This window comes from Rattus rattus, chromosome 8, assembly GCF_011064425.1.
Source record: "Rattus rattus isolate New Zealand chromosome 8, Rrattus_CSIRO_v1, whole genome shotgun sequence".
In the NCBI taxonomy this organism is placed as follows: domain Eukaryota; kingdom Metazoa; phylum Chordata; class Mammalia; order Rodentia; family Muridae; genus Rattus; species Rattus rattus.
Genome location: NC_046161.1, coordinates 57,754,762 through 57,770,578, shown reverse-complemented (window position 1 = coordinate 57,770,578; position 15,817 = coordinate 57,754,762). Strand labels below are relative to the sequence as shown.

General features: G+C 41.0%; 1 protein-coding gene across 2 annotated transcripts in view; it reads left to right on the top strand.

Annotated features, from left to right (window-relative positions):
• Iqch (IQ motif containing H) overlaps nucleotides 1-15,817 on the top strand; it is a 182,144-nt gene that overhangs the window by 126,206 nt on the left and 40,121 nt on the right. For both annotated transcript variants that reach the window (XM_032909380.1, XM_032909381.1), the window contains one exon: nucleotides 699-985. In XM_032909380.1, coding sequence (XP_032765271.1) covers nucleotides 699-985 — 287 coding nt within the window. The remainder of the gene's footprint in view (nucleotides 1-698; nucleotides 986-15,817) is intronic.

Below are 15,817 nucleotides of genomic sequence, written 5' to 3'. Positions count from 1 at the left end.
CCTCAAGGGCCCTCCTGTCTCTGCCTCTCCAGCACTGGGGTCACAGGCACACATCACCGCACTCGTGTTTATATGGGTGCTGGGGATTAACTCAAGTCCTCATGCTTTTGTGGCAAGAACTTTATTAACAGAACCTGCATTTACTCCCCAGTCCCTGCATTTAACTTTCTATGGGAATCCTGTAGCCAGCATGATGGCCAGTGTTTTCTATGTTTATTAAAAGCCCACACCTATTAAACCTTAGGAAAGCAATAATATTAGACAGAAAAAGCATACTGGTTATTAGGATAGAAACAATGGACGTTGGGGAATTAATTCCCTCTGAGGGCTTTGACCATAATCCTTCGATTATTTATTAATGTAATGAGTTCTAAGTATGGCATACATAAGGTATTGTAATTATGATCATTATCAAGACTACTTACTGTTCATTGAGCCCTCCCCTGGCCCAAGTACCAGGCTAAATACCATAGACTCAGTTTCTTAAACTTCACCAAAGCTTGGCAAGGTCGATATTATGCTCCCATTTAATAAATAAAGAAAAGCAGACCAAACGTTGAAGTACTTGCCCGAAGTTTCCCAGGATATGACAAGCAAGAGTCCAAGTCCTCTTGCTAGAGCCAAGACCATTTCTTTCTACTGGTAAGCATAGCATTCCCTGACGGTATCCTTTCACCCACTCCACGTTTTCCAACCAGGTGGCATCATTGAAGCATACCCACCTGCAGACAGCATCACCAACCTCACCGTAGACATGTTGATAGAGCCTGACGGAGAAGTCAGAGTGTTGTCAATGGGGGACCAGTTTCATGCTGATGGCCCCTTTATTTCTTCTGGTACCACCATGCCTCAGACTTCAGTGGATCCCCAAGTTCTCAATTCTTTGTGCCTCCGAATTGGAAATATCTGCAAAGAGAAAGATGTGGTTGGTTATTTTTCTATAGATCTGGTGACTTTTATTGATCCGAGCACCTTAGAGCAGCAGGTAAGTTGAATAGTTGGCATGTGTGACCCTAAAATACCCTCCATACCCATGTAACAGACAGTACCAGAGAGCATCCAGTACTCACTGTGTCCGGATGAGCCAACTGTAAATACGCATCTGTGCCATCCATGCTAACCTAAAAGAGGCCAGGCTCTCTGTCTGTAAATACAGGGCCAACACTACATCAGTCATGCAAGGTAGAAGTTTAAATGATGGAAACTCGTCCGACCTAGCTCTGTTAGTTAGGCCACCCTCTCCTTTCTGTCCACTGGTGCTATTGGGAGACTATTTCAGAAACAAAAATGTCTGAGTAACCACGCAGTCAACTCTCATATGCCTTCTCTCCCCTTAAAAGATAAAATGACATCAGGAGTACCAGTCCTGGGTACCTCTGGCTGAGCACGCCGCGCCTCTTCCTCCTTGTGAATGGGTGGGAATTTCCGTCTTAGAATTGGGGGGGCGTTGATAATTTATACATCTGCACACTTCTAGTGTACATGGAGCACCAGAGATAATATATAATTCCACTCTGTGTTTAACTATCCTAGAGATTATATATTATACATAATGTTATAATTATATATTTATGATATGTGCATACAACATGTGTAGCATGTATTATATATGTAATAGTACATATTCTACCGTATGCTTTTATTCAAGATTACATGTGTGATATTGTTCAAGTGGACATATGTGGCTCTGGTATATAATTTTTTCTATGAATCATTTTAAAGGGTTTTTTTTTTTTGCTTTCTTTTCCTCTAGAATGTTAATGTTTAAATTTAATACTTTAAGGGGCTCACTTTTTTTTAAAATGAGCCTCTGTTTTTCATGTTGAGTGTCTAGACCTCTGGCTAAAGGTTGAAGTGGCCTTGCAGTTTGCCTCTCTCCATATCCGCTGTCATCCACCACTGTAGAGTAAATAAACTGCAGGGGTTGTACATATTCGTTGTTCAGTTTTGTTTGCTAGTTGAGTCAGATGGTGGTTTCAAAGCCAGAGTTTATGTTTTGGGCAGTTTGGGGTTTGTTCAGTAATGGTTCTCATTTGCCTCCACTAGGCTTACATTCTGTTGCCAAACCCACAAGACTGAGAGAAAAGGACAGACTAAAAGGCAGGCAGGAACCTCCCTAGGGAGGAATGCTAAAAAGCACAGCCACTGTGAAAGACTAGAGCATCAGGGAAGGGTGGCGGTGAGGACAGGGGACTTGTGTCCTGAGGAAGAAGGATGAAGCCTTGGTCCCTGGGGTGGGAAAGAGAGGGAAGCATGGGCACAGCTCACCAAGAGTTTTGATCTGAGTCTGATGTAGGAAGATTTGCACACAGAAGGATCTCCTCCACACACAATGCTTACCACCTATATGGGCTTCTGATAAAGATACCCCAAACTAGTCCTGTACATCTGATCAGCCTTCTCTCATATCTCAGAACTTTTTAAAAATCTAATCCACCCACAGAGCTTCCCTCAATCTCTCTTGTTCATTAAGCCCCTCTCTACCAGAAATATGCTGCCCTCAGCCCAAAATACTCTCTCTCTAATCAGGGTCTCACTATGTAGCCCCAGGCTGGCATCAAACTTCATCCTCCTGTCTTGGCATCCTAGATACTGAAGTTACAGTTCTTGACCCTTGCTTTTTTCTTCTGAATTAACCCCTTTCCCTACCAATACTATTTCATCACGGGTCACACTTGCTAGGAGAAGCCCTTCCTGACTTCCCTGGCAATAACGAATTCCCTGTTTGGGGTCTCAGATCCTTATCTATTCCTATCACTTATTATCTCAGTGGCAATTTAAACTTGTTCATGCATTCATCTGATTATATGTCTTCACCTGTAAACAACAGCTCCCTATGTCTCCTTGTGTTCCCTATTATTTGCTAAGCAGTATCTCTGCATTGGGTCAACAAAGTTCACTGAATCTTTACTGGGTGAGTGAGCACCTTTTAGTGCAGTCAGGAAGGTGTCGTCGGGTGTTTAGAGGCGCTCAAACATCCATAGATGAATGAAACAGGTTTATATAAACCAAACATTCTCTGATTTTATCATATTATGGAATCTGTTTGTCCCTTATTAATACTTAAATATATGGTGATGGGTGCTACAGTAAGTTCCCAGTGATCACCATCTCTATGTTAGCAAAGGAAGAATCTTCTCTGTGCATAATTTACAGATGCAGCCATATTCTCCAGCCATTTTGCAAGTGATGTCACCTGAAGCAGCACCGGAGTGTTCTGACAAGCATTCCCTGGGTACCAGTGAGGAGAAGGACATGGTCTCAGCCTCTTGACTTTTGCACACTTAGCAGATAATAGCTATCTCATTTCAAGCAGTATTTATTACTGATAATAAACATCTTCTCATGTCTATCAGCCCTTCTACCCATCTCCATTTAATTGTCAGGTCATAAAAATAATTGTCTGGTCATGGTTTTTGTCCCCTTTAAACTGAGTTATGAAAATGTTGATTTGTAGAATCTCTTACTATATAAAGAGCTCATTCTTCAATCTACATGTTACAAATACTTTCTCCTAGATTGTCATTTGTGTCCTCTCACACATATACACATATATCTATAACTATTTCTAAATCTATCTAAAACAATGAATTCCTTCAATTATCTTCAACAATATACTAATGCTTCAAAATTCTTTCTAGACTTCAATTTTCCATGCTTAAAATTAAGGATAGGGGTTGGGGATTTAGCTCAGTGGTAGAGTGCTTGCCTTGCAAGCGCAAGGTCCTGGGTTCGGTCCTCAGCTCCGAAAAAAAGAAAAAAAAATAAGGATAAATACTTCCCCAGCAGCAGGACACCTGAGTCTCTCTGGCCTCGGTGTGTTTTACTGTCTGCCACTCCTTCCTTCACTCACGTGTGCTCCCCCATGCCCCGAGGACTCAGACACTACAGCCCGCCAGTGCTATTTGTGCTGTCTGTCATCACACTTTAATTCAAATAGTCAAACAGAACTATTTTCAGTTGTATTAATCTGGATTTATCATTTTTCCGTATCCTTCCATTTTCTGGGCTGTAAAACGAGCAGGTTAGCTTTCTTATTATCTTCCAAGGAAAATTTCAGTTCTGAAAATTATTTATTCCAATGATAGTTTCATAATAGTTTTCTATAACAGCAAATTCAAAATTTAATAGAATTCACTTTTTAAAAGATTTATTTATTTATTTTATGTATGTGCTATCTTCAGACACACCTAAGAGGGCATCAGATCTCACTACAGATGGTCATGAGCCACCATGTGGTTGCTGGGAATTGGCCTCTGGAAGAGCAGTCAGTGCTCTTAACCACTGAGCCATCTTTCCAGCTAGAATACACTTTCAAAAAAATTATGAAAAAATAAAAATATTTATGTAGACATACTAGTCACAAAATGGCAGTATTTAAAATATCCTAAATTTTAATAATAGAAGAGTTTTAAAGAAAGTATTATATATAAATGGAAGCAAATACTGTGATGATAATAGAACTCATGTTTTTGAAGAATATTTAAAAGTAAGTGTGTTAGGCAAAGTGGCTAACTAAGTTGAGAGTGTGGAGGACTAAATGTGAAAGTAACTGCTCTATAGTATAGAAGGTTGAAAGCAAATCAGAAACAACATATACAATGTTATAATTTTTAAAAAAAGAAATATATATACATATACACAAAGCAAGAGGATCCTAAAGATACATAGTAAAACATCAAGTTGTTTGTGTATGAAAAGAGGGAGGCAGAGTATTGTCCCTTATGACACCTCACCTGGCAGGAGAACTTTGCAGGTGTCACTAAGTTATGACTTCAGTAATGAGATAGCAGATTATCTTTGATTATCTAGGGAACAATTACCCTCAGGTTTCTTTTAAGGAGGCAGGAAAGCTGTGGTGAGAGAGGGAGGGGACATTACACTACTGACTTTGAGCTGTCCATTTGTACCACCTTTCACCTGCAAACTCATGGCAGTTCGTTACAACAGAACTGGGAAAGTAGCAAAGAAAATAGCTGCTATTTTGTTTTCTATGCTTTCTGCATTTCCCTTTTTGGTTTAATTAATTTATGTGTTTATATTTATTCATTTGTTTTTGATGCTACGGGTTGAACCTACGGCTAAACTACACCCTAGTCCCCCATTTGCATTTTCTAGAGTAAACAAAGATGTGTTAAATTTCTAACCAGAGAAATATGTGAAAAATGATAATCATAGATTTGTGTAGAGTTTTCTAGTCTGCAAAGCACATTTGTGTAGATGATCACACACACACACACACACACATCTTAGAATAGACAGGAGAAGCAGAAAACTTCAGTGCCTACATCTATTCAAATTTTTGCTGGCCAGCCCAGCTAGGATCTGTAGTTTACCATGCTGGCATGATAGGACCAAGGGGACTAGGGCAAAGGGAAAGTGTATACATAAAAGGGGTGCACTAAGGACAAGCCCACAGGTATAACTTAACTCTAGATAAGAAGGTGAAAAGTCTGTTACAACCTCAGGAGATAGAATGAGGGTCTAAAGAAGGAGAATGGAAAAATGTTTCTTGAAATGCAGGATTTAAATAATAAATGCCAGACGTTCAGCTTGGGATAAAGACTGAGCTTATGTTTCTAAATAAATAAATAAATAAATAAATAAATAAATAAATAAATAAATAAATAAATAGGAGGAGGGCCAGTCCCTGGAAAATGAGTTGGTGGAACATGATGCAGTTAGTTTCCAGCAGGGTAATAATAGGTCTGAGACTTCAGGGTACTAGAAATGGGGAGATCCCAGGCCTTTGGAGACTGCAAGCAGAGTACATGGTAGTCCAGGAGACAGGTTCGTGGTAGCTGGGTTGAGGATCTCGCCTCTCACCTGAGACTGAGGGGAGAGGTTCTGCTTAGTGTTGTGGAGTGGACAGTTCTAGGAAGAACATCAAATACCTCCAAAAGATTTGGATTGAGGAAAGATTGACATACTCTTTGAACAAACATTCTGAGGGCCTACTCTGAATGTCCCCCACTCAAGGGAACAGAGATAAACAAGCCATGTATGCTGTCAGCCACTTTATATCTGTCATCCAATTTCACTTGCTATAGGTTCATGGTGGTCTGTTCTCTTTCTGGTTCATAGGCACGCATAGTACTTTTTATATCATCTAGAAAATGCATTAAGGTTACTTGCATTCTCATTCTTCCATGAGAGCTATCACAATGGCAGTCCCCTTAGTTTAACTAATTATTATTTGTTAGTAGAAGGGCTTTTGGAACATCTAGGAAATCCAGCTCTTTGGAGTTTACTCATTTAGGCAAAACACTAATGAAACAAGTATTTGTTGAGCATCTATTATGCACATGCCATCATAGCAGGTGCTAGAAAAGCTACAGAGATAATAGAGATGGGAAGTGCCTGCCCTCAGGGAGTACACAATGTAGCTGGGGAGACAAGCTGGAAAAATGAATCACAAGAAAAGGCTTAACTGACAACTTCAAAGAACAATAACAGAGACATCAAAAAGGTAATGTCAGTTTAACTGCCACGACACTTGCTGTGTGCATTCAGATAAGAGCAAGGTCCCTTCTGTTTGGAGCAATCAAGAGAGGTTTTTACAGAGTAGGTGGGATGGGAGCTGAAGGCTAATTAAGATTGAAGGAGTGTAAGGAAGAATGTGTTCTAAGTAGGAAGAGGTTGTAAAGGGTAGTAGTAAAAACCATGCACAACACACATGGAGAAAGATGATAATCTGTGATTTACAAGTATGTTTTACCTCATATAAATATGACGTATAACAATTAAACAAATAAACTGTCAAAAATGCAGTCTATTGAAATCCCAGATTTAAAAATTCTTGCTTGTAGATAACTGTGAAGTGTATGTGTACAGGTTCATTTATGTGTACATGTGGGGATTCATGTATGTGTACAGTGCTCATTCATATGTGTGCCTGTGTGTGGAGGCCAGAGGTTGACATCAGCTGTCTTCTGTAATCACTCTCTACCCTTTTTTTGTTTTGAGAGGGGAATCCTAGATGGCCTGGAACTCACTGTGTAGACCTAGCTGACTGTCAAGCCCATGCCCCCTCTCAGGTGCTGACTTAGAGGCATGTACGACTGTGACTTTTTTTTTTTTTGAGACGGGATCTGGAACTTGACTGCCTACCCAATAAGTGCGAGAGATCCTCCCGTTCCTCTTCTCAAGGGTTGGGATGATGGACACGCACCATCACACCTGGCTTTTTCACATGGGTGCTGGGGATTGAACTCAGGTCCTCATACATGTAAAGCAAGCACTTTATCCTCTGAGCCATCTCTTCATCCATATTAATTATGAACTTTGTAAAACAAAAGCCCCTCATTTGTGAATGCTAATAGATATATTTTAAAAGAAAACAGGAAAATGAAACTAAGTCTTTTTGTTTCATTTCTTGCTGTGCTGGAAATTGAATCCAAAGCTTCTCATTCTAGGCAGAAATTCTACACTATATTCCCAAATGCAATATTTTTTAAAATATTTATTCATTCATTCTTATCCTGACCACAGTTTCCCCTCCTTTCCTCCTGTCATTCCAGTCCCTCCTCCTACCTTCTTTCTTCCCCCATATCTATGCCTCCTCCATTTCACTTCAGAAAAGAGCAGATCTCCTAGGGATAACAACCAAACATAGCATAACAAGACTGGGCACGTATCCTCATATCAAAGCTGGATGAGGCAACCCAGTAGGAGGAAAAGGGTCCCAAGAGCAGGCAAAAGAATCACAGAAACAGCCCCTGCTCTACTGTTAGAGTCCCACAAGAGCACCAAGCTATACAACCATAACATATGCAAAGAACCAAGGTCAGCCCCATGCAGGCTCCCTGACTGTCACTTCAGTCTGTACAAGCCCCCATGTGACCTGGTTAGTTGATTCTGTGGGCTGTGTTTTTGTGGTGTCCTTGACCCTTCTGGCCCAGCATGGTCATCATCAGAGAGACTTCATCCAGCAATTAATAGGAGCAGATGCGGAGACCCACAGCCAAACATTGAGGCAGAGCTCAGGGAATCCTACAGAAGATGGGGAGGAAGGATTATAGGACCCAAATCCAATCTTTAAGAAAAGAGTTGAGACAAAAAGTGGCTACAAGTGCTTAGTAATAGCCCCTCATCAATAGGACAGTCACAAAAGACGACTTGTCACAAGGTAAAAATTGTGAGGAAAAACAAAAATGGAGCTCCTGGTGTATCAGACTATATGCCATATGACCTTGGTCAGACTTTTTGCTGCTGACATATGAGAAAAAGAATGTAAGGGGGGGGAGATATTTACATTAGATTACAGTTTCAGAGTCTTTAGTCTATGGCTACCTGGCTCCATTGCTATGGGCCTGAAGCAAAACTGAAGTATTGTGGACAAGGAACAGAGGACAAACTCCATCCTTCAAGTCTTACCCTCAAGTAGCCTACCTCCCCCAACGAGCTCCACTCTTCCTAGTTCCAATGCCTCCCAATAGTACAGTCAGAAACTTAACCCACTGGTGGTTTAACCCATGCGCGTCATAATGATATCCTGAGTCCCACCTCTGAATGCAAGTTGCATCAGGGACCTTTCATGGGCATATCAAACCATTTATTCTGAAAAGTGTTTTTGTGGGTTTTTAAATATAGAGGCTTACCCTGCAACAGGAAAATCACCTAAGGATATTTCGTTATAATGTTATTTTAGCCTCTCCACTCTGGCTAGTATGATACGTTAGATAACTCACTGGGCCTTGACCTATCATTAACAAGTGGAAAATTCCTGCCCTGCTTCTCACAGGATGTTCTGAGAGGCTGAGCAGATAGATACAAGGTGCTGTTGTCACTAAATCAAATGTCATAAGCACATGTAAAGCTGTCACAGAGACCCTCAGCAGGTTTTCTAACTGTAAGTGGAATCTGAATCAAATTAGCATTATTTTTAAAAACTCACTGAGCATTATCATCTCAAAGTGATATATACGCATCAAAAATGAATACATTTATTTCAGAGGAGGCAAACCCGAGGTCTACAGAAGCATCATAATTCCTTCTTGCTCATTTCTGTAAGCCCAGCACCTAGCACCCTGTCTGGCAGATAATAGATGCTGAATAAATATTTATTAAATGAATGAATGAATACTTCTCCCTCAGTCCCCTCTGGTAATATCATTTGCAAAAGCTTCTTATCTTTGTTTTCAAGATATATAAGGAACTCACCAAGGGAGCTCAATGAGATTTACTTTCCCTCTTTAGGGAAGGTATTTTATTTATATATAAGAGGGTTAATAGTGTATATCTAAATTAAAATTTAATAGGCCTTTGGTATAAACAGAAGTGCCTATTAGTCAGTGTTTCTAAATGCTATAATAGGCACACTGTTAATCACAACTTAATACCCAGTGAAGAGGAAGTAGATCCCAGAGGATCCTGAGACAGTAAAGCAAAGCCCTGTCCCCTGCAAAGGTTTGTACCTTTGTGTCAGTGGTAGAAACCTGCAGCACACGAGTGATGACGATGACAGTGATGAGCAATAGACACCAGCACATGGTGACAGGTTTATAGTGTGAAATTACACCAATGTTGATTAGTGAACAAGTGGCCAGCTAAATACTAATTTAATACATCTAATATTGCCATATGTGGTTATTCTTAAATGTCTTCTTAATCTCCTCCTTACTTTATAAACCCTAATGTTTAGAAAACTTTAATCCAAGCCTGAGCCTCAGATCTCTGCGGGGCAGCCCGTGGACCTATACATAGTGAGCCTGTTTCAGGTACCATTGCCCCACTGTTAAGAGCACCAAGAGAGAAACGGTGTGAGGGATGAAAGCCTTGAGTCCAGTCTTGAAGGGTCCAAGTCAGGGTTTCTCAGCCCTGTTCACTGGAGCAGAACCTGAAGGTGTATGGCAGTTGAGCCTCTTTGCCTTCTGGTGGACAAGAAGAAGTGAGAGACACATAGGGACCTGGGGAAGATGGAGCTTTCAAGATTTGCCTTCAGCAAGGCACTTCTTTAGCTGTACTCCACCACCCAAAGTCCCCAGAAACCCCCAAACACCCGCACTTTTCAGAGCATGACCATTTTGAGGAGACACTTCACATCCCGAGCCTCGACAGCCTGTGTATGTCAGTTGCTTCTCCCAATGTCTCTCCCATCCTTGTTTCCTGTCAGAGCAAAGACACTTCTGTGTCCAGAAAAAAAAAACAGTTCCACGGCAGAGAAAACCTGGGCACACTCACTGCCTGCACACTGTTCAGAAGATGCGCATTTCTGCAGTACTCAGGAGGACGACAAGCTTGAGGGCAGGGAAGCTTTCCTGTTAGCGCTGAGGGAGAGCTGCTGGTTCCCTACACAAGGCTGTGCCCCTTGCCATTGAGCATGGCAGAATCAAGGTTGATGCTGTCCTCCCACGTCACCTCACTTTCTGTAGGATGAGTGTTCCTTTGCAGTGCTGTCCTCCTCTCTCTCTAGCATTATTAAGGTATAGCCAACAAATACAAATCAGAGGTGTTTAAGGTACACACTGTGATTTTTAATGTATGTGAACACTGTAAAGTGATTATCCCACGCTCGATAACACACCCAATACCTCATATGGCTGCTTTGCTTGTGAGAAATTACTCCTGTACACCAGACTTCAGGCACACAGGATTATCAGCTGCAGTCACAGTGCCACACTGTATCACACAGTACTTTTTAATGTTTTATTAGATTTGAAGTATCTCTCCTACCTTCTGCCCTCTGATAGACATTTTTAGATTCTATCTGTAGGTAAAACCATGTGTGCTTGCCTTGCTGGGCCTCACCTGCTTCATTTGCCATAGTGTCCTTCAGGTCCACTCATGTTAGCACGAGTTAGAATTTCCTTTGCAATGGCTACTGCTCCATTTTTTGTGTCTAAGTCTGTATGTCTGTACACCCCAATTTCTTTATCTATTAACCAATTGAAAAATTGTCTCACGATCTTGAGTATTATGAATGATGCTGTCCTGAGCATAGAGATGTGCATCTCTTCAAGATAATGACTGTATTTTCTTTGGGTACACACCCCATAGTGGAATGGCTGGATCGTATGACAGCTCTCTTCTTTCTATTTATTTCTAAAGATTTGGGGATTTTCTCAAGGTTTTTTTTTTTAATTTTATGTATGTATGCATACCGCATATGTGCCTGGTACCCACAGAGGCAGAAGTTCCCTGGAACTAGAGTTACAGACAGTTCTAAGCCACGATGTGGGTGCTGGCAACTGAATCCAGGGCTCTGAAGGAGCAGCCAGTGCTTAACTACTGAGCCATCTCCCCACTCCCCCTATTCTTTTTCCTCCTTAGGAAACACTACTGTTTTCCATACTGGCTATGGTAATTATAGTTATAATATACTAATCTCTCTGGAGCCCCTGACTCTCCTGGGACTTGTTATATAGACCACAGTTGTTTTGAACTTACAGAAATTCCACTGCCTTTGTTTCCTGAGTTCTGGGATTAAAGGTGTTTGCTGCCACCCAGCCCCATCTTTTGGTTTTTGAAGAGTGTTATACTAGTCTGAGGCAGAATAATTAGAAAGAGATTTACTTAGTCAACAGTGCTTAGGAGCTGAACTAGCACTTAGTCTGTGAGGGTCTCATGCCACCATGAGATAGCATCATGAGACAGGTTTTCAATCGGCGAATAGTTAAAGAAATTGTGGGGTATACACATACAGATGTAGACATTGAGATGGTATCTCAATGCCGAAAGTACATCCAGATGCAACACACTCTCTTCCTACCTCCCACACTTACCTTCATTTCAACTTGCCTCCTCTCTCTTCCTTCCTTCCTTCCTTCCTTCCTTTTTCTTCTTTTGCCTATTAACATACACCTTCTCTTCCCTCAAAACATGCTCAAAATTTAATTCCATGTGGAAATCTACACTAGTTAAAATTTTTCCCTTTAACTATCCATGGTAAGACAGGAGCAAAAGAGCCAGAGAGAGGCTCAGGAGGTAAAATGCTTGCTGTACAAGTCTGACAACCTGAGTTGGATCTCTGGAACCCATATAAAGGTTGAAGGAAAGAACCAACTAACCAACTCCATAAAACTATTCGCTGATTTCCACATGCATGCTGTGGCTCACGTGCATTTACACACACACACACACACGCACAGACACACTCACACACACTCGCACACACATGCACACACACACTCACACACACACACACACACACACACACGCACACACATATATTAGATGATTTTTTAAAGAAGAGATTGAGAAGGAATCCCAGACTCTGTTAGAGCCAACTGCTCTGTAGCAAACTCATGCTTTACACACTGCAAGACCAGTATTAATCCATTCATGAGGATCGATCATCCATGAACTACTTATCTCCCACTAGAACATGACCCTTTAAAATTTCATCACATTGAGGACCAAGATTCCAGCACACAAACCTCTGTATGGAGACAGGGGAATGAACAGACCATACCCACACCATGGAAGTAGCTGTTCTAACAGATGTGAGGATCTCACAGTTCAATATGCATTTCACTGATAAGTAGTCGAACACCTTTCATATGTCTCCTGGCCTCTTCTATGTCTTCTTTAGAAGTGATCTGTTTAGTCTCCTACCTGTTTTTAAGTTGTCCATTGCTATAGAGCAAATGGGCTCCACAAACTGTCTTTAACACTCAATTTTCTTGTAGCATGAAGATGGAATGATGATATGTGATGACACACAGCATAATTTGCCTCAGATCTTACTTATTCCCTCCTGCAATTAACATGGTATTATTTGTGGATTTATCACATCCCTAGGACTCTCCAAACCAAGTTAGTGATGCCGTTTTCAGCAAATGTATTCTTGTCCTACCTCTCACAGTCTGCCTTTATCCCAACTTGCCTTTCCTTTTTTGTCTGTCAATATGCAAGTTTTAAATTCCCTTCCTTCAAAATTCAACTCTACATGGAAGCCTACCTTAATTTATCCCCGTTCAACTGCTGCTTAATCTTCTAGTTTTGTGGAGCTGGGGTATAGTACCAATGGTCAGAGTAAGTGCTCTAATTACCACTGTAAATTATTATCCCTAATTTACAAATGAGGAACTGTGGCTACAGTGCCATATTCAGGGTCACAATGCTATGAAGTGACTAATTCAGGTTCCTACCATGGCTGATGTGACTACAGGCCTGAGGTCTTTCCCAGCAAGCATTGTGGTGCTACACAGGCTTGATGATGACTTTTCTGTAAGCACCATCCCCCCCGCACCCCCACACACACCAGAGAAAATGTCTATTCCCTCGAATTTCCTCAATATGCTTGTTGAATTGAGTTGAACAGCTTAAAGCCAGAAAAACACATCTCCTATTTTTGTTAATATATTCCATCCTTGTGCTCAGCACATAAGGTAATCGTTAAATGTTAATGACTAAGAGGAATGGAATAAAATCAGTGTTGTGGTAGCCATTTTTAAGCTTTAAGAGTTTAAGTGTGCAGCCCATATACTCTACCACAGCTGGGAGCACCATATTGCCATTAAGCCAGAAGGTGGATTCACGGGATGGGAACATTGAAAACAGACACCACAAGAATGGCTAAGTCAGTTTTCCAAACCACTTTCTATAAGTAGCTGCTGCACACACACCCCATCACCACCACCAATAATAATTTCACAATGATTAGCCAGCCTGTAGGTGAGGAATACCAGGAAACAATGTAAGGGGGGTTTAGAGTAACTGCTCAAGTATTTGGACAAAATGGTGGTGACTCAGATGTTAGGTCAAACAGTAGGGCCAGAACAAGTAGGATCATTCTCCTTCAGTTGGTCAAAATGTAAAGTGCTATTGTTGACCCTTCCAGCGTGTACTTAATCGATATTCTCATAATTCTGTGGATAAAATGCAGCCCAAGCTCCAGGACATATGGGTACCTGAGTATCTATCAGGGATGAAAGTGCTGTCTCACATTACCAGTGTCTGCTCCTTTGCTTTTTTGCTCATAATACAAAATTTCTTGTTTTGTTTTGTTTTGTTTTGCCAAGCCCTTCCTATGTAGCTTTTTAACTTAATTAAATATATAGGCAATTACTGACACCATCTGTCTTTGCAGAAAAAGAACAAGAAGTGGCACACAAGCCTGGAATTCTGAAGGGGCTCCTTTAACAGAACCTTCCAGCTTTATCAGTGGAAATAGTTTTTAAACGCCCTTCTGTTATTTTTAATTATTTATATTTCTTTAGTAATAACTAATTTGAGCTAACTTAAAATGTGATGGCATTGGTATGTTTTAAAAATAAAGTATCAGGTAGTGCATGACTTTTCAGTAAAAGAACAGCATAAACATGTGGCTGAACATCTGTTACTAGTACAGTCAACAGAGCACTTACCATCCTTTATAAAATTACATGAATCTTTTACATAAATAGAAATGTTTTAACAATATGCATATTCCTTTCAACATATATTTCACTTTCTTAAACATAATATTTACTGTACTGTTGGATCCAAATCCTTATGAACAAATCAAAGGACGCCCTTCCCGTGAAGCTTATCTGCCCATCATGCCACAGTGGACCTACTTAACATAGGCTTGTTTTTTTTTAACCTCTCTAAGTTTCTACACAAATTTCTAAGTATATAAAAAATATTGAGCCAACCACTGAAATCAGGTGGTGTTAGGAACCTTTACAAAAAACAAGCCCAAACAGACCAGTGAAATCCACCCCTCCCTAAAGGGAAGCACAGGAAGGCAGAGAGCTGAAAAAAAGTTCTCTTAAGGCTAGCATTTGCTTCCAGGGCAGACAACAGAGCCTTTCCTACACGTGGGTGAAGTATGTGTTGAATATCTCACACCACAGCACTGCAGTGAGGTTCCCTACCCTCTGCAACAGACATGCAGAGCACGAAGTCATTTCTCTTTTTTTTTTTTTTTTTTTTTCTTTTTTTCGGAGCTGGGGACCAAACCCAGGGCCTTGCGCTTGCTAGCAAGCGCCCTACCCGCTGAGCTAAATCCCCAACTCCACGGAAGTCATTTCAAAAGCTCAAAAGAAAGACACTTTCCAAGTAAGTAAATAACACTGTGAAACTTCTAGTTGTGTTGAAGACCCAGAGTATAGGAAAGAATGTCACCCCAGCCTTGGGGGTAAGAATCAGTGTGTGAACAAAAAAGGAAGGAAATATTAAAGAGTAATTTCACAATTGCTTTCTATGTAAAACACTTAGTGGGCACAAACGGCTAAAACTTAGATTTGACACTTACAGATTTGATAATTGAGAGCCATATGGTGTATGTATCCTCTGGAAAGGAAAGAGCACAGTAAGAGACCGTGCAGTGAATGAATGGGTAGAGAGGAGTGGGAAGAGAAATGGGATAGAGAAAAGGAAAGAGGGGAAATGTCTTTCCCCAGTTAATTCTGTTTGTTCATTTGTTAGAAATCTACTCAGGGGTCATGGGTTCCAGAGAGGTGGTCAGTTACAAGTAGTCTCTGGGGCAGCTTGGCAGCCGGAAGGTTAACACAGGGCAGAGCCCAGGGAAGGAAGGTGGGAAAGCAAGACTCATGTTTGTTCTCAGATGGAACTCTGATGACTTTTAGTCAGAGTTGAATCTACTGGAATGTTCCCAAGGCCCCAAAGCTTCACCCATGCACTTCTGGGAAGAGCTTCGGGAGCTACTGATCTGAGATAGGAGGCTTGGACAGTATTTCTCTGTCCTGACACATCTCTGGAAACATACATTCTCAAGGTACTCTACAGATAATGATAAGTAAGGTAGAAGAATGGTAAGTGACCTCCCCAAGATCCACAGAAAATTGGGGGCCCTCCTGGCTTCAGAACTATATAGTAACTAGTGGAGCTCCCTGACGTGACTTCTCTGACCCAGCTGTCATCACTAGGA